At 38.4% G+C, this 21,365-nt stretch overlaps 1 protein-coding gene across 1 annotated transcript in view; it reads left to right on the top strand.

Moving 5' to 3' along the window:
* The window catches only part of CPSF3 (cleavage and polyadenylation specific factor 3), a gene marked incomplete at its 5' end in the record, with an annotated part of 42,386 nt that extends 22,231 nt beyond the window's left edge, over positions 1-20,155 (top strand). The window contains 7 exons of the mRNA XM_079720983.1: positions 5,745-5,853; positions 7,009-7,107; positions 8,635-8,729; positions 10,309-10,396; positions 15,692-15,761; positions 18,116-18,212; positions 19,970-20,155. Of these exons, the coding sequence (XP_079577109.1) occupies positions 5,745-5,853; positions 7,009-7,107; positions 8,635-8,729; positions 10,309-10,396; positions 15,692-15,761; positions 18,116-18,212; positions 19,970-20,071 (660 nt within the window). The 3' untranslated portion in view covers positions 20,072-20,155. The remainder of the gene's footprint in view (positions 1-5,744; positions 5,854-7,008; positions 7,108-8,634; positions 8,730-10,308; positions 10,397-15,691; positions 15,762-18,115; positions 18,213-19,969) is intronic.
* Between the last annotated feature and the right edge of the window lie 1,210 nt (positions 20,156-21,365).

Below are 21,365 nucleotides of genomic sequence, written 5' to 3'. Positions count from 1 at the left end.
ATTTAAAAAAGAAATGGTTACGGGAAAAAAACCTTACCTGGGATTTTAGAGGGATGCTATAAGAAGTCTGCATTTTTACCTCCTGTTCATCAAACATCTTTTTAAGATACCTCGAAAGGAAACTTTTTAATTATCTGTCTGAAGTTTTATTTATTTATTATTTTTTAAATATTTATTTGGCTACGTTGGGTCTTAGTTGCGGCACGCGGGCTCTTTGTTGTGGCGCACGGGCTTCTCTCTAGTTGTGGTGCACAGGCTCAGTAGTTGCGGCGCACAGGATTAGTTGTCCTGCAGCATGTGGGATCTTACTTCCCCTAACAGAGATCAAACCGTGTCCCCTGCATTGAAAGGCAGATTCGTAACCACTGGACCACCAGGGAAGTCCTGTCTGAAGTTTTAAATATCAAACGTGTTAATGAGCAACTTTACAAAATTCTTTTAGTACATAATGAGCCAAATATGAGGAAGCTAATGGATGAATATCGTTTCTTGCAGTTGAATTTGAGGAAAATTTGCAAAAATTAGGATGTGAGGCTCTTCTTGCCAAAGAAGAGCAAATGGTTGTATTTACTCCTGAATCTTACTGTTCACAAAACTTTCCAGGGGCCAGTTTAATGGAAGAGATCTTATACCTGTAGAAAAATATATTCTATAGGTATAAGAACATTTACAGTTAGGAATCTAGAATGGTACTTCCCAAACTCTACTGGTTGCAGTGTGGGGAGAAAAAGAAAGTTTTTCGGTCAATTGAGGAGAAGCCAAGTTGAACAAAATTAAGCTGAGTTTATAGCGAGACTTTTCAGAGTTTTTATTAGGCCATTGTGCATTATAAATCCTCAAGAAATACAGTATACAGCATTAAAAAAAATTTTTTTTTCACATCTTTATTGGAGTATAAATGCTTTACAATGTTGTGTTAGTTTCTGCTGTATAACAAAGTGAATCAACTATATGTATACATATATCCCCATATCCCCTCCCTCCTGCGTCTCCATCCCACCCTCCTTATCCCACACCTCTAGGTGATCACAAAGCACCCAGCTGATCTCCCTGTGCTGTGTGGCTGCTTCCAACTAGCTATGTATTATACATTTGGTAGTGTATCTATGTCAATGCTACCCTCTCACTTAATCCCAGCTTCCCCTTCCCCCGCCCCATTGTCTCAAGTCCGTTCTCTACATCTTTGTCTTTATTCCTGCCTTGCCACTAGGTTCATCAGTGCCCCTTTTTTAAATGCCATATATATGCATTAGCATATGGTGTTTGTTTTTCTCTTTCTGACTTACTTCACTCTGTATGACAGATTCTAGGTCCATCTACCTCACTACAAATAATTCAATTTCTTTCCTTTTTATGCCTGAGCAATATTTCATTGTATATATGTGCCACATCCTCCTTATCCATTCATCTGTCAATGGACACTTAGGTTGCTTCCATGTCCTGGCTATTGTAAATAGTGCTGCAGTGAACATTGTGGTACGTATATGTTTTTGAATTATGGTTTTCTCAGGGTATATGTCCAATAGTGGGATTGCTGGATCATATGGTAGTTCTATTTTTATTTTTTTGAAGTACCTCCATACTGTTCTCCATAGTGGCTATATCAATTTACATTCCCACCAACAGTGCAGGAGGGTTCCCTTTTCTCCACACCCTCTCCAGCATTTATTGTTTGTAGATTTTTTGATGATGGCCATTTGGACCAGTGTGAGGTGATACCTCATTGTGGTTTTGATTTGCATTTCTCTAATGATTAGGATGTTGAGCATCTTTTCATGTATTTGTTGGCCGTCTGTATATCTTCTTTGGAGAAATGTCTATTTAGGTCTTCTGCCCATTTTTGGATTGGGTTGTTTGTTTAATATTGAGCTGCATGAGCTGTTTATATATTTTGGAGATTAATCCTTTGTCTGTTGACTCATTTGCAAATATTTTCTCCCATTCTGAGGGTTGTCTTTTCGTTTTGTTTATGGTTTCCTTTGCAGTGCAAAAGCTTTTAAGTTTCATTAGGTCCCATTTGTTTATTTTTGCTTTTATTTCCTTTACTCTAGGAGGTGGGTCAAAAAGGATCTTGCTATGATTTATGTCATAGAGTGTTCTGCCTATGTTTTTCTCTAAGAGTTTTATAGTGCCTGGCCTTAGGTCTTTAATCCATTTTGAATTTATTTTTGTGTATGGAATTAGGGTGTGTTCTAATTTCATTCTTTTACATGTAGCTGTCCATTTTTCCCAGCACCACTTATTGAAGAGACTGTCTTTTCTCCATTGTATATTCTTGCCTCCTTTGTCAAAGATAAGGCAACCATATATGCGTGGGTTTATCTCTGGGCTTTGTATCCTGTTCCATAGATCTATATTTCTGTTTTTGTGCCAGTACCATGCTGTCTTGATTACTGTAGCTTTGTAGTATAGTCTGAAGTCAGGGAGCCTGATTCCTCCAGCTCCATTTTTCTTTCTTAAGATTGCTTTGGCTATTTGGGATCTTTTGTGTTTCCATACAAATTGTAAAATTTCTTGTTCTAGTTCTATGAAAAATGCCATTGGTAATTTGATAGGGATTGCATTGAACCTGTAGATTGCTTTGGGTAATATAGTCATTTTCACAATATTGATTTTTCCAATCCAGGAGCATGGTATATCTCTCCATCTGTTTATATTCTCTTTGATTTCTTTCATCAGTGTTTTATAGTTTTCTGAGTACAGGTCTTTTGCGTCCTTAGGTAGCTTTATTCCCAGGTATTTTATTCTTTCTGTTGTGATGGTAAATGGGATTGTTTCCTTAATTTCTCTTTCTGATCTTTTGTTGTTAGTGTATAGGAATGCAAGAGATTTCTGTGCATTAATTTTGTATCCTGCCACCTTACCAAATTCCTTGATTAGTTCTAGTAGTTTTCTGGTGGTATCTTTAGGACTTTCTATGTATAATATCGTGTCTTTGGCAAACGGTGACAGTTTTACTTCTTCTTTTCCAATTTGGATTCCTTTTATTTCTTTTTCTTCTCTGATTGCTGTGGCTAGGACTTCCAATACTATGTTGAATAATAGTGGCGAGAGTGGACATCCTTGTCTTGTTCCTGATCTAGAGGAAATGTTTTCAGTTTTTCACCATTGAGAACGATGTTTGCTGTGGGTTTGTCATATATGGCTTTTATTATGTTGAGGTAGGTTTCCTCTTTGCACACTTTCTGGAGAGTTTTTATTATAAATGGGTGTTGAATTTTGTCAAAAGCTTTTTGTGCATCTGTTGAGATGATCATATGGTTTTTCTCCTTCAATTTGTTACCATGGTGTATCACATTGATTGTTTTGCGTATATTGAAGAATCCCTGCATTCCTGGGATAAATCCCACTTGATCATGGTGTATGATCCTTTTAGTCTGTTGTTGGATTCTGTTTGCTAGTATTTTGTTGAGGATTTTTGTGTCTATGTTCATCAGTGATATTGGCCTGTCATTTTCCTTTTTTGGGATATCTTTGTCTGGTTTTGGTATCAGGGTGATAGTGGCCTCTCAGAATGAGTTTGGGAGTGTTCCTCCCTCCGCAATTTTTTGGAAGAGTTTGAGAAGGATAGATGTTAACTCTTCTCTAAATGTTTGATAGAATTCGCCTGTGAAGCCATCTGGTCCTGCACTTTTTTTTGTTGGAAGATTTTAAATTACAGTTTCAGTTTCATTACCTGTGACTGGTCTATTTATGTTTTCTAATTCTTCCTGGTTCAATCCTGGAAGGTTGTACTTTTCCAAGAATTTGTCTATTTCTTCCAGGTTGTCCATTTTATTAGCCTATAGTTGCTTGTAGTAGTCTCTTATGATCTTTTATATTTCTGCAGTGTCAGTTGTAATCTCTCCTTTTACATTTCTAATTTTATTGATTTGAGTCCTCTCCCTATTTTTCTTGATGAGTCTGGCTAAAGGTTTATCAATTTTGTTTATGAAAGAACCAGCTTTTAGTTTTATTGATCTTGGCTGTTGTTTTCTTTGCTTCTATTTCATTTATTTTTGCTCTGATCTTTATGATTTCTTTCCTTCTACTAACTTTGGGTTTTCTGTGTCTAGTTTCTTTAGGTGTAAGGTTAGATTGTTTATTTGAGATTTTTCTTGTTTCCTGAGGTGAGCTTAAATTGCTGTGAACTTCCCTCTTAGAACTGCTTTTGCTGTAAAAAAAAATTTTTGACTCTAGAACTGAAAACACACTTTAGGTATATGTGTCATTTTTATATTTAACTTTATACAGGCATAGAGAAACTGCTGTCAATATCTGTTTCCCCAAATGTAGTTTTGTATTAGAGTGTTGTTCTGTTATTTTAGCCATAATTTTATTTAAAATCATTAGCTTTAGTTATTTTTTTCCCTCAAGTGTAATAACCTTACTTCGGGAGAAGTCAGATTTATGGCAGCCATCCTCAGGCATGTAAAACAGAAACTAAGAAGGAGGTAAAGAAATCAGATCCACAAAAACTATCAAAAAACCCATGCAGTTTACTGTCGAGAATTGTCAGGCCAAGCAGTTGTGTTCGTGGTAAGAAATCAGCATGCTGGGAACTAGCACACAGCTGAATAAAGAAAGAAACCGAGGCTGGCAGCAGAGGGTGAAGCCAGAAGAACCACTCAGTCTTGTTCTCCAAGGTACTTGGTTCTCCCGGCAGACACCTCATCAGCATCCGGGATGTCACTGCACCGAAATCAGCCTCCTTAAGTCACCAGCATTTAAGGAGAAAATAACGCCAACAAACCATGTGAAACAGAGCTAGGTCCCATTATAGTTACAAGAGCAAGTGTTACCACTGCCTCACTGCCGTCTGCCCTTAACTGATGAAAGGTAAACAAATATGAAATATAGGGTCTTTGTCCCCTTTGAGTTCATTTATTTGTAGCTGAGAAAAGTTATGTTTAAGAATGTTGGATTTCGTGTTTGTAAGAGTTTTGTTTGTTTGTTTGTTTTTTCTTTGGTGTTATTGTTAGTTTTTGAACAGTCAGTCAGTACTCTCTTCTCTTAAAAAATGTTCCCCCTCGGTTGTATAAGCTCATCCATACCTGTCTTTACAGACCTTTTTATTCAGAGATGCTGCTGCTTTTTGGATCTGGCATGGCCTTGCATCTTTGTATTTTGGGGCTCCTCCATGTACAGGGTTGAGAGCCAGCCTGAGGGAGCCACGCACGTCTGGCCCTCGGTTGCTGTCCTTCCCACCATGCTGTCTCTGTTGAGAACTTTTTTTTTTTTTTTTTTTTTTGCGGTATGTGGGCCTCTCACTGTTGTGGCCTCTCCCGTTGCGGAGCACAGGCTCCGGACGTGCAGGTTCAGTGGCCATGGCTCACGGGCCCAGCTGCTCCGCGGCATGTGGGATCTTCCCAGACCGGGGCACGAACCCGTGTCCCCTGCATAGTCAGGCGGACTCTCAACCACTGCGCCACCAGGGAAGCCCTGTTGAGAGCTTTTTTAAGCCCCAGCACCCAGTAGGTTTATTTGGTTGCTGAACTGATTGGAACTGACGGAACCTAACCATTCTTGCCAGATCTGCACCCGTGAGTCTTGCCTTTGGTCTCTTGGTAACCTTGTTACTGCCCTGGTTGTAGAGGTATATAACATTTTATACTTTTCATGTTTAGATTCATGGGTTGTTTTCATGGTTCAAATGGTCATCATTATGATTGGGTCCCTGAATAATTAATTTCATTTTACAAGATTCTGTTCTCTTCACATTGTTTTTTTTTTTTTTTTTTTTTTTTTTTTTTTCTTTTTAATAGGTCATGGGGTTTTTAGCAGACAAAAAACCAGAACAGGGCCAGCGGGTCTCAGGAATACTTGTTAAAAGAAACTTTAATTATCACATACTTTCTCCTTGTGACCTCTCTAGTAAGTATACTATTAAATGTCAAATGTAATTTGATTTTAGCATTTAAAGAAAATGTTCAAAAACTTCTCTTACCCAGTGGCCAAATCTTAAGTAACAGCCAAATAACAAAGTATAAATAGTTGAAACTTAATAATCTAGTTAGCTTTATTTGAAAAAAAAAATCTTCCTTGAACTATTACAATATTTAAATAACTTTTTTCTTAATTGGAAACATAAGTTCCCCTGTAAGACAGATTGACTACTGCCTTCTGAAGCCTGTCTTCTACCTTTCACCATGGACTACTGCTACTTTTATTTCCTGAAGTAATTTTGAACTCCCCACACAAGCTTTTTGATTTTTATGACCTGTAGTGTTAAGTTGTTTGCTGGGCCTTGTGTTTTATGCACGTATAAATGCTAAGCTGTCATTACTTTTGCAGTAACTACGATATTATCTTTAAGTAGATAACTGTGCTCAATTTTATTTATATGGCACTAATAAATTAAAAGTGCTTTATGAAGGAATAAGAAATAGCAGCAGTGTTGAGTTGTTCAACTGTGAGATAAGCCAACTGTCAGCTTTCAGACTATCACACAGTAGAATATAACTTGTTCCATTAACAGTTGTTGAGGTCTTACTGTATGCCAGGCACTGTGCTAGGTGCTGGAGGACTAGAGAGGTACTAAGAAGCACAGTCCCAGCCCTTGAAAAACTGTCTGTTGAGAGAAACCATCCTGTGAAGAGCTAATCACAGTATTTTCCTGGGACATACAGAAGCGCAGGATAACATGTAAGGAGAGAATGGTCCTAGAAGGGTTGGGAAAAGCATTGCATACCAGGTAGCTCTCATGCCAGGTGGTGAAGGATAGCTAACCAGAAGAGATGGCAGAGGACAGCTGGCTTACTGGCTTTGAGATGTTAGGGACCAGATGTGTCTTGGAGAATGAGAGTGCCTTCTTATGGCTGAAGCACAAGTTAACTGTTGGCCAGGGTAGGGGTGGGGAGGAGTGTAGGATGGGAACCAACTGTGGAGCACTTTGTTAGCTTGACAAGCATGTTCTCACATACTGTGCTTTTACTTCTCTTTTCTTTACTCCTGGTATGTGTTTGCAAATTGTATTTTGTGAGACTAGTATTGTTTCCTAAAGTATATTTATTCGAATTTCCTCTCCAGATTATACTGACTTGGCCATGAGCACTGTAAAGCAGACCCAAGCCATTCCATATACTGGTCCTTTTAATTTGCTTTATTACCAGCTACAGAAATTGACAGGTGTGTATATTTATTGACATTCACTTAACTGTTTTCTAGTTTTGAGTAAGATAATCATATATCTAGGAAAGGATGTTAATTTTGGTATTTGTGTTAGAATTGCACAAATTTTCTTTGTACTTTACTTGGTCATGTTACTACCACCTTTTAGGTGAAAATTTTGAAAATACACTGATAAACAATTTTTAAATCTCATAATACCTCTTATTATGATGACTTAAAATTCTAAAATTGTCAGTAGTCTTTGCTTCTTGTGTTTAAAATCTACTTTAGCTACTACACCTAGATTTTATCATAATTTCTTTGTTCAGTGAAAATAATTTTTCTGGTTCCATCAGTACAAACCTTTACAGCAGGTTATATAAGAGTGCATGACCCCTGGCCAAAGGCCAGTAAAAAGTAAACCTATTCTGTTTATATTAGACCATTTTGAATTAGAGATTTTTGTGTATTAACATCATGAGAGGTGAAGAGTTAAGGTAAAAGGCGTGGGCGCTCTGATAAGCAGGAACACTTCAGATCACAGAGTTACGCTTTCTATGAATATGCTCTTTGTAATTCATACAGTGAGGTACTGCCATAAAATAAACCAGTAGAATATATCTTTTTTTACTTCAGACCTCATGTTAGAATTATAGGTTATAACACAGGAAGTTAATAAAATACATCTGAATTAATCCTTAACTAAGAAGTTACTACTGGGAAGACCAGAAAAGCCTTGTCTTAGACAATGGAATTTCCCTGTAGAACCTTTAAACTTATGAAGACAGACGGTAGAAGTGACGTAGTTGATGAGGTTCGTGTTAAATTTTAAGATGCTGGTCACTAAATCCCTTGTACAAACATAGGTGTTTGACAGTCACCAAAGTTTGCAACTGATAAGATGTTTAATGTCCAAGGTAAATCCTATCTAGTTATATGAATATTTATAATACATGTTGAGATCTTTTAGTTGCTATAAGCAATTAATATAAAACTTCGCTACTTGGGCTTCCCTGGTGGCGCAGTGGTTGAGAGTCTGCCTGCCAATGCAGGGGACATGGGTTCGTGTCCCTGTCTGGGAAGATCCCACATGCTGCGGAGCGGCTGGGCCTGTGAGCCATGGCCGCTGAGCCTGCGCGTCTGGAGCCTGTGCTCCGCAATGGGAGAGGCCACAACAGTGGGAGGCCCATGTACCACAAAAAAAAAAAAACTTTGCCACTTAAAATCTGCCTATACACAAGTTATTAAATTTTTTTTCATTGTGTGTCACCTTATTTCAGCTATCTCTATAAACAAATGAATAATTATATTCTAGAAGATTATTTAAAAATTTTTTATGCTGGCTTTCTCAAAAAGTTTTTTTATTTATATACAATTTTGAAAGGTTACTTTCCATTTACAGTTATCACAAAATATTGGCTGTATTCCCTGTGTTGTACAGTACATCCTTGAGCCTTACACCTAGTAGTTTGTACCTCCCACTCCCCCCCTTATATTGCCACCCACCCAAAAAATTATATACATCTTACAACTTCTTTTTTTCAGGTGATGTAGAAGAATTAGAAATTCAAGAAAAACCCGCTTTGAAAGTGTTCAAAAATATTACTGTAATACAGGAACCAGGAATGGTGGTATTAGAAGTAAGATCATTTACCTAAACAAGGAGGGGAAAAAAGTTTTGAGTTCACATGTAAATGTAGAGAAAATTGGGTTCTTCCCAATCAGGAAAAAAAATTTTGGAAAATATATATGTGTATATTTTTCTTTCCAAGATCAACATTAGATATAACATAACTAAGCATTTTCTATATAGTTACAGTAGCATAGAAACTAATAATAAATTAAGACAATATTTAGTATGTGAAATGAGCAGAGGTCTCTCATCTGAGTGAGTCTTAACGGATTTTGTGGTACCGCAGGTGTCTTCAGTTATATCAAAAGGTCTTAAAATTATCAAGATAAAAATATAATTCTGTTACTTTAAAGCAAACAAACTTGTCATGCAACACTTCTTAAGAGAGTGGAATTCTGAAGATTCAAATAAGCAATATTAAAATGACCCAAATCCACTAAGGCTAGAAATCATTAATTTAGGTAAATGTGGTTGCCACTGTTAAATCCATACTGCTAGAATTTAGAACCCAGACACCAAATGACTTTGATGGTTGGTTTTAATAGATTAGCATCAGTTAAGTTTAAAGAAGGACTTTCAAAGTGAATCCTGGAACCGAATGATACAGGGAGATACTTTGTTACTCTGCCTCAAGGTTGAGTGTAAATTTCCCAGTTATATGGTCAGCTATTCTGTCATACATATTATTTTTTTAAACAGAGAAAGATCTGTCGACTCTGGTTCCACTGCAGTTCACTGATTTAAGTCTGAATTTGATTTATAAGGCTAAAGGTAACTGGAGAAATTATCAAGAGGAATAGTTATCTATAACATAAAGTTACATACAATAATATATACAGTGTTATCTGAGAAAGGGGAAAAGTTGTTAGAGACATTAGTTTGGTTCTTGCTACCAAATACAATTAGAGAATGCATTTTTTATTCCCTAGAATTAACAGATCAAAGAAGATCTTAGAGGAAGTTTTTCAAGTGACTCGTGTTGCTCGTAAAAGTACTCTTTGGAGAGAGAATTAAAAGAAGGGGGTTACTCATTCCTGAAGTAATTCATCTGGTCTCACCCTAACCTGGTAGACATGGAAAACTTTCTTAGAGCAGCGGGGACATGGCACAGTGTCAGGGGATCTTAGGCTTTATGTGAGAAACAAAAGTAAATCTTTAAAAATATTACTGTCTATGCTACAAAAATATAGTGACTAGGAATTTGAGTTTGAGTCACAGAACCAGCAATTAATTACTGCTTATGTTATCTTGCGCAAGTTACTTTTGAGTCACTTTACTCCTTTATGATGATGTGAGAGTTAAATGAGATGATGCATATAAGGCACTTGCCACAAAGGACATGCTCCGTGCATTTTAGTGTTGTTTAAAAAAAAAAAGTAGAGAATTCCAGCATTACTAATTAATTTCAGTAAACAATGGGTTTACTGAAATTAATTAGTAATGCTAATCAATTTCAGAAAACAATTGATTTCAGTGAAATGCTAGAAGCAATAATCCCACAGTATAGTCCGTGGATGGGTGGTAGTGATTGCAGCTCTGGGGGTTGGCTGGGTTGTACCTCCCTAATTCTGCCTCTTGTTTTTCAGTGGCTGGCAAACCCTTCCAATGATATGTATGCAGATACAGTAACAACTGTGATATTAGAAGTCCAGTCAAACCCTAAAATAAGGAAAGGTACAGAATTACTTCATTTTTATCACTTCTTTCATTTCTCCCATGGTTCTTTGAAATAAAAAGCAGAAAATAAGAGTCCTAAAGAACTTAAAATATCCTGATTTTTTCATTCCTGTAACTTTTAAGATATGATATATGCATAACAATGTGTATTACTAATATTTTACTTTTTGTCCTGAGTCTTCATTCATGCTGTAAAAACGTGGCTGCAGTTAACACGAAGATAAAAATCTCTTGGTAACAGTCCTCTTAAAAACAATTTAATCGGAAATTTCAAAATATTGCTGAATTGAGCCAGAATGTCTAATAGGAAAATATGCTGCTATATTTGTGTTGAATAAAACTTGTTGAATAGAATGGAATTTCCACATGGGACAATTTTGCAGTAACTTTCTTTCCTTTTCTAAGAAGCAATTTTCAATCAAAGAAAACACCAATGAAAATATTTTTGTGTCATTTCTTTATAGTTTGATTCTGTTTTATACATAATTCAGTATAACACATTACGGTGCACATATACGGTAGCCCTTTGTGTTCCTGTGGGAAGAAGCCACCCTTGAAATATTCCGGGAAGCCTCACATGGCAACAGATCTCTGATAGAATATTTTTGTTTCTTAAAATTTTTATAAAAAGTAAGCAAATAGTTAGTTCTTTGATTTCAGGAGAAAAAAGCTTGGGTAACCACTTCATAATCCATCTGCTTGTAATTGGTCACATCTATAACATGAAACTAATAAATGCCTAAACAAATCTAAATTATTCATCTAAGTTACTGGTAAGTTTTTGAATTTGAATAATAGTCATTGTAAAATTACAATTTGGACACTATTTGATAATTTGTTTTAGTTGAATTAATTAGTGGGTAATGGATACCCCTGTGTGCCTGTAACATAAGAGATGGCACTGTGCATTCATACAAGCCACAGAAAAACATCACACCTTGGATTCTCACATGATGTTCAGTATCACAGTCTTTGCCTGGGGGTACAAATACATTCATGCCAGAAGAGTTTTAAAGGCGGTTGTCGGTTTTCTCTTATTATTTTACATTTTTCATATCTTAGGTGGTAAAAATATAAAAATGGGGGGGCTATGTGGGAAAGAGGACCTTTTACCAAGGTCATAACTAATTTGTGGTGCAAAGTTAGGAGCAGCGAAGTGAGGGACAGGATTAAGTGCAGAGACCAGGAGTGAGATCAAGGCTGGAGCACGTGAGCCGGCCCACCTCCCCCTGCTGACGCCCAGCTCGCCAGGAGCACGGCCCCTTCGCCTCGTAGCATGGCCTTGGTCACTTGGAATCAAACACTTCTGAACTGAATTGTGTTTTATCCTCCAAGGTTGCTTTCTGTTCGTTAAATTCTGATAACTCTTTTGTAAAATGAAGTCAGATATTTATACTTCACTGAAAAATGAAATTTCTATGCAAAAATGACACTTTTCCAAGGCCAGTTAGGATGTTGTGTGGTCTTCGGGGATGTTAAGTACCTGAGCTCCTCTAAGCCCATTTCTGCACTGGGTGGCAGAAGAGGGGACCCAGCGCGTGTTGGTGTGAGATTGTCAGCTATGTTGTCAGGATGTCATCTGCTGTTCCAGTGAAGGCTCCACCTAATGATTGTGCTGAAAAGCCGAAAAGATGCTGTGGTTTAACAGATAATCACCAAATATTTAATGTCTGTTGTACAGGAAGGAACATATGAGCTATCGTTGCTTGGTTTGACTTTATCTTGGCTATTTCTCTTAGCACTCTGGTCCAAAGTGAAAATGCACCTTTACTCTGATCTGCACTAGTGGAACTAAACATAATCATCCTACTCTTAGTGATGCACCTTAAACTCATTATAAAAACATTCGTTCACTAAGTTAAGCCTCTGGGCGTTTCGGAAGAGGTTCATTGCTGAGAAGTCAGAACAGGCATTTTCCATGAGTGACTGTAAAAGCTAACTGGCTGCCTCATATTTCCTGGTTTCTCCCCACTTTGTGGTGTATCGAGAGTGGGATTTTATACTCCCCTGGGTAATGAGGTGCTTCCTTACTTTCTTTTAACAGTCATTTGACAGATGCTTACTGAGCACCCGCTATTTAGTGGGTATTATTCTAGGTGCTTAGGGTACATCCATGAACAAAGCAAACAGATGCTGGCCTTGTAGGAGCTGATGCTCTAATGAGGGCTGGGCAGCTTGATCGGGTTTGGAGTGGGCACAGATGCGTAGGGCTTTGTCGGCCATTTTAAGGCTCTGGACTTGTCGTCGGAGTGAAATGGGTTACGTTGTAGGGTTTTTCATTACTCTGGTGTTTATTGAGAGGAGACTGTGAGGAGGGAAGGTATGAAAGCTGACAGGTTCCAGTGAGGCGCTTTCGTGGTCATGAGGTGGGAGATAGAGGCTCAGGCCCGGGTGGAAGTGCTGGAGGAAGCAGAAAGTGGTTGGATTCTGGAGAAAGTAAAGCCAGCAGAGTATTTCCTGATGGATTAAATGTGGAGTGTGAGAAAGGAAACAGACAAGATGAGTTTTAAAGAGATAAGACAGTGACCCGAGGCGTGTATACGATACATCAGCATGGAAAGTTGTCCCCTGTGGGGCTAAGTTATTAAGCAGGGGTTTAATAAGTAGTACTTGCTCCTTCAGAAGATGAAAAAGTATCACAAGGACTAGCACATACCCTCTCTTCAAAGTTGAGGGTGTTCATTCTATATATTTACCATTTAAACTAATTGGCTTTATCCTATCCAAACTTGATATTTTAACATTTTAGAGCAGAGTCAGCAGCTATGGCCCCTGAGCCAAATCCAGTCCTCCACCTGATTTTTGTAAATAAAGTTTTATTGAAACACAGCTACAGGACTTCCCTGGCAGTCCAGTGGTTAAGACTCCATGCTTCCACCCGCAGGGGGCGCAGGTTCGATCCCTGGTCAAGAAACTAAGATCCCACATGCCGCATGGCATGGCCAAAATGTTTTAAAAAAAGAAAAGAAAGAAACAGCCAGGCCCATTTGTTTATATGCCATCTAATGCTGCTGTCTGAGTTACCACCGCAGGGTTGAGTAGTTGCAGCAGAGACCATGTGGTCCACAAAGCTTAAGATACGATCTGGCCATGTACGGAAAAAGTTGGCCAGCTCTATTCTAGAAACACTCACTTCTGTGAAACACTCTGATTCTTCTTTGATAGCATTTGCTCCCTTTTCATTTCTTAGCCTGCTGACACTTTGGTCCAGATTCTGGAAATACAATTATATCTGTATCTGTGTATGTGTTTAGCTCCAACTTCCATTTATATATAGTCCCCCTGTTCTCACTGAGGACACATGAGAAATCTTATACATTTTCAAAGTGTATTCTTTAATGTCCTTATATTCCTTTACATTCTTCTGTTTCACACTGTACCTGTTTTCAGCATATCTGTGCCCTGTTTTGACACATAGACCTAAGGGCAGATAGATGTATGTGTATGAGTGTATGACTTCACATTTAGTATAATCTCATGTATCTGAGGAGTTTGTCATAAACATTAGTAATAAATATATACACACACTTTGGATTTTTTTTTTTTTTGGCGGTACGCGGGCCTCTCACTGTTGTGGCCTCTCCCGTTGCGGTGCTCCAGACGCACACGCTCAGTGGCCATGGCTCACAGGCCTAGCCTCTCCGCAGCATATGGGATCTTCCTGGACTGGGGCACGAACCCGTGTCCCCTGCATCGGCAGGCGGACTCTCAACCACTGCGCCACCAGGGAAGCCCTGGAAAATTTCTTTTAATAGACAATTTCATAGCTTAGATGTTTGCTTTTTAATAATGTGTTTTATGAGATTGTTTTTACATGTCAGCTAAGTGCTTAATACTTAACAGAATTGATTATAATTAAAGTATAAAAGTTTTATTATATAGTTTTCTTGGCTGGCATTTAGTTACTTATATATTCAATTAAAACCGATGAATTTAAAATTAGAGTGACTATGGTCTGAACTATAGAACAATTTAGGAGAAATGACAACTTGGCTCTTTTCCACAGAGTAGATTCACCACAGTCAACTTGAGAACATACACATTACTCCAAAAAGAAACATTGTGTATCTTTTAGCTATAATTCCCCACACTCCCCACTCTCCCCAACTCAAGGCAACCACTAATCTACTTCTGTCTCTCTGGATTTACCTATTCTGGACATTTCATATAAATGGAAAACTACAAAAGGTAGTCTTTTGCGTCTGGTTTCTTTGAGTTAGCATAATGTTTTCAAGGTTCATCCATGTCTTTCATAAACAACCTCTCCTGGCCATGTGTTGTGTTTTTATTGACACTCTAAGGTTAAAACCTGAAACTATGATGTTTGAATTTACTAATGAACAGCCAGTGAGCTTTTCATGCCCGGGGGATTGTGAAAATATAGAATTGTGTGGCTGAATTCAACTACATAAACAACAAGCATAAAGACTTTAAAAAAAAAAAAAGGTTCATCCATGTCGTAGCATGAATCAGTACTTCATTCCTTTTTATGGCCAAATAATCTTCCATTGTGTAGATATAGCACATTTGGGTTATCCATTCATTTGATGATGAACATTTGGATTGTTTCTACTGTTTGGCTATTGTGAATAATCTTGCTATAAACCTTCATGTACAAGTTTCTGTACAGACATGTTTTCACTTCTCCTGGGTCTATGGAGTAAAATTATTGGGTCATATGTTAACTCACTTTTTAACTTTTTGAGAAACTACCAGTTAATTCACTGTTTTGTTGCTGGTGATGAACTGGGAGGTACTTAGTGATATTCCCCGGGCAATATTGAAACTTCAGATCAAGTATGGCTCATCTTCCTGAACTGTCAGATTACTTTGTTTTAGGGGAAAAGCTAAGTAATCTAACTGGCAAGTGATTTTAAATATTTTATTTAAACTACTGTAAGTGCATTATATGTAGTAGAATTGCTAAATTTACTTAATATTTTAGATAAAACAAAAACTTCAGAGCTCTCTGAGGATGGATGTGCTCCTAGACCTCTTGGAGTTCGAATTTCACTCACTTCTGCTCATAAATATGGAAAAGACGGAGAAACATTGGAAATAAATTTTTAAATAATCTTTATTGTCACTTGTGGATCCTTAACAAGAACATGAAATAAAGTGATGAAAATATCAATTTGCCTCAGCAGGTAGATGCTCTGTATACATTTGTCACTTGAAGGATTCTACAATTATCCACTTTGGTTTCTCAGCAACTACATTCTAATTATTGATTTAGAAATTATTCTAAACAGGAATTTGGACATTGAACCCTCTGTTGCTTTTTTTCCCCAGGTGCAGTACAGAAGGTTTCTAAAAAATTAGAAATGCACGTTTATAGCAAGAGGTTGGAGATCATGCTCCAGTAAGTGTTGCATGTGTTACCGCTCAACAGGGTGCCGGGGGTGGGGTCAGACGAGGTCACTTAACTGGTCTGGGTGCCTCTGTTTCTATCAGTGAAGCAGTTTGAACCACTTCCTTCTAGCTACACACTCTAGCCAGTTCTGAGAACATGTGACCTGCTTGGTCAGCCACTTCCCTGTGAAATACGTTTCACTTCATATAGAGCCTCAGGATGCCTTTCCGTGGCTGGAGTAGCTGAATAAAGCATTGTTATCAAGGACAAGTGCTAAAATCTTAACCTAGTGTTACTATACCTTTAAGAATTATTATATGTACTTACTTCCCCTTAAATGTGAATTCCACGTTAAGAATGTTTTTTTAGACTCTTGTCAGTAAATCTGTAAACTAGGAATTACCTTTAAACTCATGTTTTTCTTACATGCCAGATATTAGGTTTTTCCCCTTTCCTCCAGTACTTGTTAAGCCTGATTTCAGAATGTTTTTTTCCAAATAAAATAATCATATAAAACTGTTTCTTGGGACTTCCCTGGTGGCACAGTGGTTAAGAATACGCCTGCCAATGCAGGGTACATGGGTTCGAGCCCTGGTCCGGGAAGATCCCCCTTGCCATGGAGCAACTAAGCCCATGTGCCACAACTACCTAAGCCCAGGTGCCTAGAGCCTGTGCTCTTCAACAAGAGAAGCCACTGCAATGAGAAGCCCGCGCACCACAACGAAGAGTAGCCCCTGCTCGCCGCAACTAGAGAAAGCCTGCGCACAGCAACGAAGACCCAACGCAGCCAAAAATAAATAATAAATTCATTTTTTAAAAAAACTGTTTCTTAGTGGACAACTACAACTTAAGCTTATGTATTGTACCCCAAAAAGGAAAAATAAAAAGATTGAATTTAGTTTTATAATTTCAGCATCTAGCACAGTGCCTTGAACATATAGCAAGATCTCTCAAATACTTGTTGAATAAATGCTTCCATTTTTAAATTTTTTATTTTTTATTTATTTTTGGCTGCATTGGGTCTTTGTTGCTGCGTGCGGGCTTTTCTCTAGTTGCAGCGAATGGGGGCTACTCTTCATTGCAGCACGCAGGCTTCTCATTGCGGTGGCTTCTCTTGTCGTGGAGCACGGGCTCTAGGCACGTGTGCCTCAGTAGTTGTGGCATGTGGGCTCTAGAGCGCAGGCTCAGTAGTTGTGGCTCGTGGGCTCTAGAGCACAGGCTCAGTAGTTGTGGTGCATGGGCTTAGTTGCTCCGCGGCATGTGGGATCTTCCCGGACCAGGGTTTGAACCCGTGTCCCCTGCACTGGCAGGTGGATTCTTAATCACTGCACCACCCGGGAAGTACCAATGCTTCTATTTTTAAATTGAAAGTTACTTAACTAGATGTTTTGAGGTGCTGTACATGTTTGGAGATTTTTATGTTAACACTTCTGTTCCTTCCTTTCCTCAAAATTCCACACTGATAATCTTTTAAAGCAGCCATTTAGTGTCTTTTAAAAAATGGATGCTAGGCTTTATTTATTTATTTATTTTAAGTATTTATTTATTTATCTATCTATTTATTCATCCATTTTTGGCTGCGTTGGGTCTTCCTTGTTGTGCGTGGGCTTTCTCCAGTTGTGGTGAGCAGGGGCCACTCTTTGATGTGGTGCGCAGGCTTCTCATTGTGGTGGCTTCTCTTGTTGTGGGGCATAGGCTCTAGGCATGCAGGCTTTAGTAGTTGTGGCCCACAGGCTTAGTAGCTCTGCGGCATGTGGGATCCTCCTGGACCAGGGCTTGAACCCATGTCCCCTGCATTGGCAGGCAGACTCTCAACCACTGCGCCACCAGGGAAGTCCCGGATGCTAGGCTTTAAATGGTGACTTTGCCTACAGAAGCGTCTCACATCTTCAGAAGTGTTCTTGGTGTTGTCATTTTGATTTTAAAAAGCATCCCTGTCATACAAACTAAAAAGCAGGCAACGGTGCAGGAGCGCTGATTTCCATTGCTGGTAAAAAGGCAGCGGGTTCTGTGTTTGTTGGTTTCCAACCCTGTGGCTATAGCAGTCCCAGGTCTGGGTAAAAAGGGCTCATTACCAAAATTAATGTAGGTTAAGATAATGTATATAATGTATATAAAGTGCAATACCTGCTGAATGGAGCATTCTTAATGAACGATAGCTGTGTATTTCACCTGTATTATAAAATGAACAAAGTATGTGAAAGTAAATAATTAAGAAGTACATCTCAGGGGTAGATACAGTCAGTATTCTACTTCAGAACTAGGGCCTATCTTCAATATTATTTCTCCCCAAATATATAAAATTGTACTTTATATATTTGTAAAGCATTTTCCACTAATACTGCATCTTTGTTTATCTTAAGGGACATATTTGGAGAAGACTGTGTTAGTGTAAAAGATGGTTCTATTCTTAGTGTCACAGTGGATGGAAAAACTGCAAACATAAACTTGGAGACACGGGTATGTAGCTGTTGGTTCCTACATTTTAAGACACTTGGGAGATAAAGTGAAAACAAAAATAATCTGTTTTGCAGTTTACTTTTGCATTTGGCATTTTCTTCCAGTTTTTTTCCTACATTTTCTTAATAGATTGTGTTTACACTATCATATGTCAGGTTTTACATCCTTTTTATTTCTCTGTCATAAGCGTTTTTCCATTTGCTGCATAGTACACATTTCCCTTGTCTTTATTACTCCACTGTTTTCCATTTTCATAATATGCTTTAATCCACCTCAGTATTTCTCTACTTTGGCATCCAGTTGATTCCAGACTTTCAGAGAAGCTGCTCTTCTGTTTGCAGCAAGTTCCAAGTGGCTTTTCCAAACAATAGAACTTGAGAGCGTGAGGCCCACGCCCACTGCACCCAGCAGACCTCTCATAATTATTTCACAAGCATAAATGAATAAGTATAATCTTCCTTGTGGGGTTGTTTGTGAAGATTACAACAGTTCTACTAAACAAATAACATGTTTGGGGTTTCTTCTGTATATTCTTTTGAGAAAACACTAGATTTATTTTACCTCGATAGAAAAATAAGCTAAGAACATAAACAATTCACTAGAGAAGAAATATAGAGAGCCAGTAAACATATGAAACAAATGTCCAGATCAGATCCACTAATAATTAAAGGAAATACAAATTGAGAGTATGAAATATCACTGTTTCTGAGCTTATACTGTCACAGATTAAAAACAATGATATGACCCAGTGATGGTGAAAGAAGAGGGAAACAGTTATTTTCAAGTGCCACATAGGACAGGGAGAAGGTTGTACGTTAGGTGGTGTGTTCTTTCTGCAGGGCGGTTTGGTGATCTGCATCAAAAGCCTTAAAAAAGTAAATACCTTTATCCACAATTCCACTTGCTGGATTTAACGAAGAAAATAATTAGGCAAGTGAGCAAAGATATATATATACAAGGATGTCTGTTTTAGTATTGATTAGCAAAACTGCAAGAGACCTAAATTTCCAAGAGTAGGATCTAATAAAATCACTGAATAAATCATGTGTATGGTGTACCCTTATACATGGAATATTATGTATACAGTCACTAGAAATGATTTATTCAGGTGCAGAGTTGTCCACCTACATTATTGAGTGGGGGGGAGTTACAAGATAGTCAATGTGCTGAATTATCCCATTTTTGTTTTAAAGAAATACACATGTATAGCCAGAAGTCTAGAAGGTTATGCACTGAAATGTTAACAGTGATTTATCATTAGGTTATAGAATTAAGGGTATTTTTTTTCTTTCCTAAATTTTTACATGAGGGATATTTATTGTGTGATAAAAATTGTTTTAAACAGCATAGTGTTTTGTAGTTAAGGAGTAACTGGAAGATGATTAGTGAATCTAAACCAAATTTAATACCAAATGTTGATTAGATGACCACATCTGTTGCTTGCTAAGTAATTTGTGTTGCACAGACTAGATTCCTTGGAGTATTATTTACTAGATCCAAACATGGGCTTTGAAGTAAACATAGTTCACTTCACTTTCCCTTTATTCTTTTTTTCCCAAAGTTAATCTCTAACAAAGCCATCGTGCTCTCAGGAACGTGTCTGCATCCAGGTGCAGACCCACAGGTGTGCAGTGACTCTGGCTCTAAATAAGACCCCCCCCATGGGAAACGATTGTTCTTAAGGAGCATTAGTTTATCTTCCACATAATAATTCTAGACGCTTCCGCTGAAAGGCCTGTCTGTGCTCTCGCTTTCAGACTGCAGAGTGTGAAGAAGGGAGTGAAGATGACGAGTGCCTCCGAGAGATGGTGGAGCTGGCGGCCCAGAGACTGTACGAGGCCCTCACGCCCGTTCACTAGTAACTGTACGTCTCTGTAGATGTTAAAACTTTTTTGTAATGCTTGACTCTACTTCTGTTACTTAAAATAAAATACATTAATTTCTCTGGGGCAGCCTATTTACTTTTGATGGCAGATGGCCTTTATTCCAGCACCTATTTGAATACTGCTAAATTACCAACTAATTTGCCCATTATTCTAGCACTGCTAAATAAACTGCCGTTACTGATCCTGCTTCTAGGGTTGTACGCAGCTCCCACTGAAACCTTTAAGGTCTGCTCATAGCAGCTGAAACAGAATGTCCTAGTGTCCGTTTTCAGGAAGGAAATGAGTGATGGTTTGAATTTTCATATCCATTTTCTGAATTTAAATTAATAATTACATGTTATCACTTCAAGTTTTAAGCCCTTTTTCTATTTCTTCCCTCCCATTATTCTTGACAAATTCCTTAATTTATATGTCTGTAAAATTGGGACTTTTGAGATTCAATAATATTTTCTTTGTATAATGTCTACATTCAATTCAGAGATACTCAAAATATAATTTTTATGACTCAGGTTCAAAGGTTCGTCATGTGTGTTGAATCGTTTCATGTATAACTTAATCATTAATCCATTTTCTTCCAAGTGCGAGCAGTTCAGACTTGCAAGTAACTGGACACAGGAGTGTCGGGTGCCGGGTGCTGAGGGAGCAGGTCGCCTGCCCGGGGCGGCTTTGGCCTCTACTTCAGTGAAGGGTCTGGCTCCTCCCTCCGCAGAGGGGGTGGGAACAAGCACGGGAAGGGGCCGCTGAAGAGCTCTTACACTCACCGTCAAGCTAAAGCCATCGGTCAGCCCCGGTCACTAACTGGCACTGACACTGCTTCGTCCTTCCCTGTGCTTTGGTGACACACTTTGGTGCCTGAATCTGAATTTTTACTTGAAACCAAATACTTTTATTTCTATAAGATACCCTACTTTGTTTTTGGCCCAAACCAAAGGCCTAAGGGTCACCTTTTATAAGCGTCATATAAGAGTGTGTTATGATAGACGTTAAAACATTAAGTTACAAAAACTACACACTTGGGATGTCTTTACCGCGCAGTTTATACACAGCAGAAGTGGCCAAGCCCTTTCTCCCGGTCCCTCCCCCTGAGGTGGCCGAGTCCAGTTAAGGATTCTGAATCTGCTCTTGAATCTGTCCTCGTCTTATCTCCACTGGGGCTCGGAGTCCAAGTCACCTTCTCCCCCCTGGTTCCTGCCCCAGCCTCCCTTCCTCCTCTCCCTATAGCTGGTTCCTGAAATAACAGATCTGCTGAAAGCCTCCCAGCTGAAAA

This window comes from Hyperoodon ampullatus (genome assembly GCF_949752795.1).
Source record: "Hyperoodon ampullatus genome assembly, chromosome: 15".
Classification (NCBI taxonomy): domain Eukaryota; kingdom Metazoa; phylum Chordata; class Mammalia; order Artiodactyla; family Ziphiidae; genus Hyperoodon; species Hyperoodon ampullatus.
This window is presented reverse-complemented; position numbering and strand designations above follow the sequence as displayed.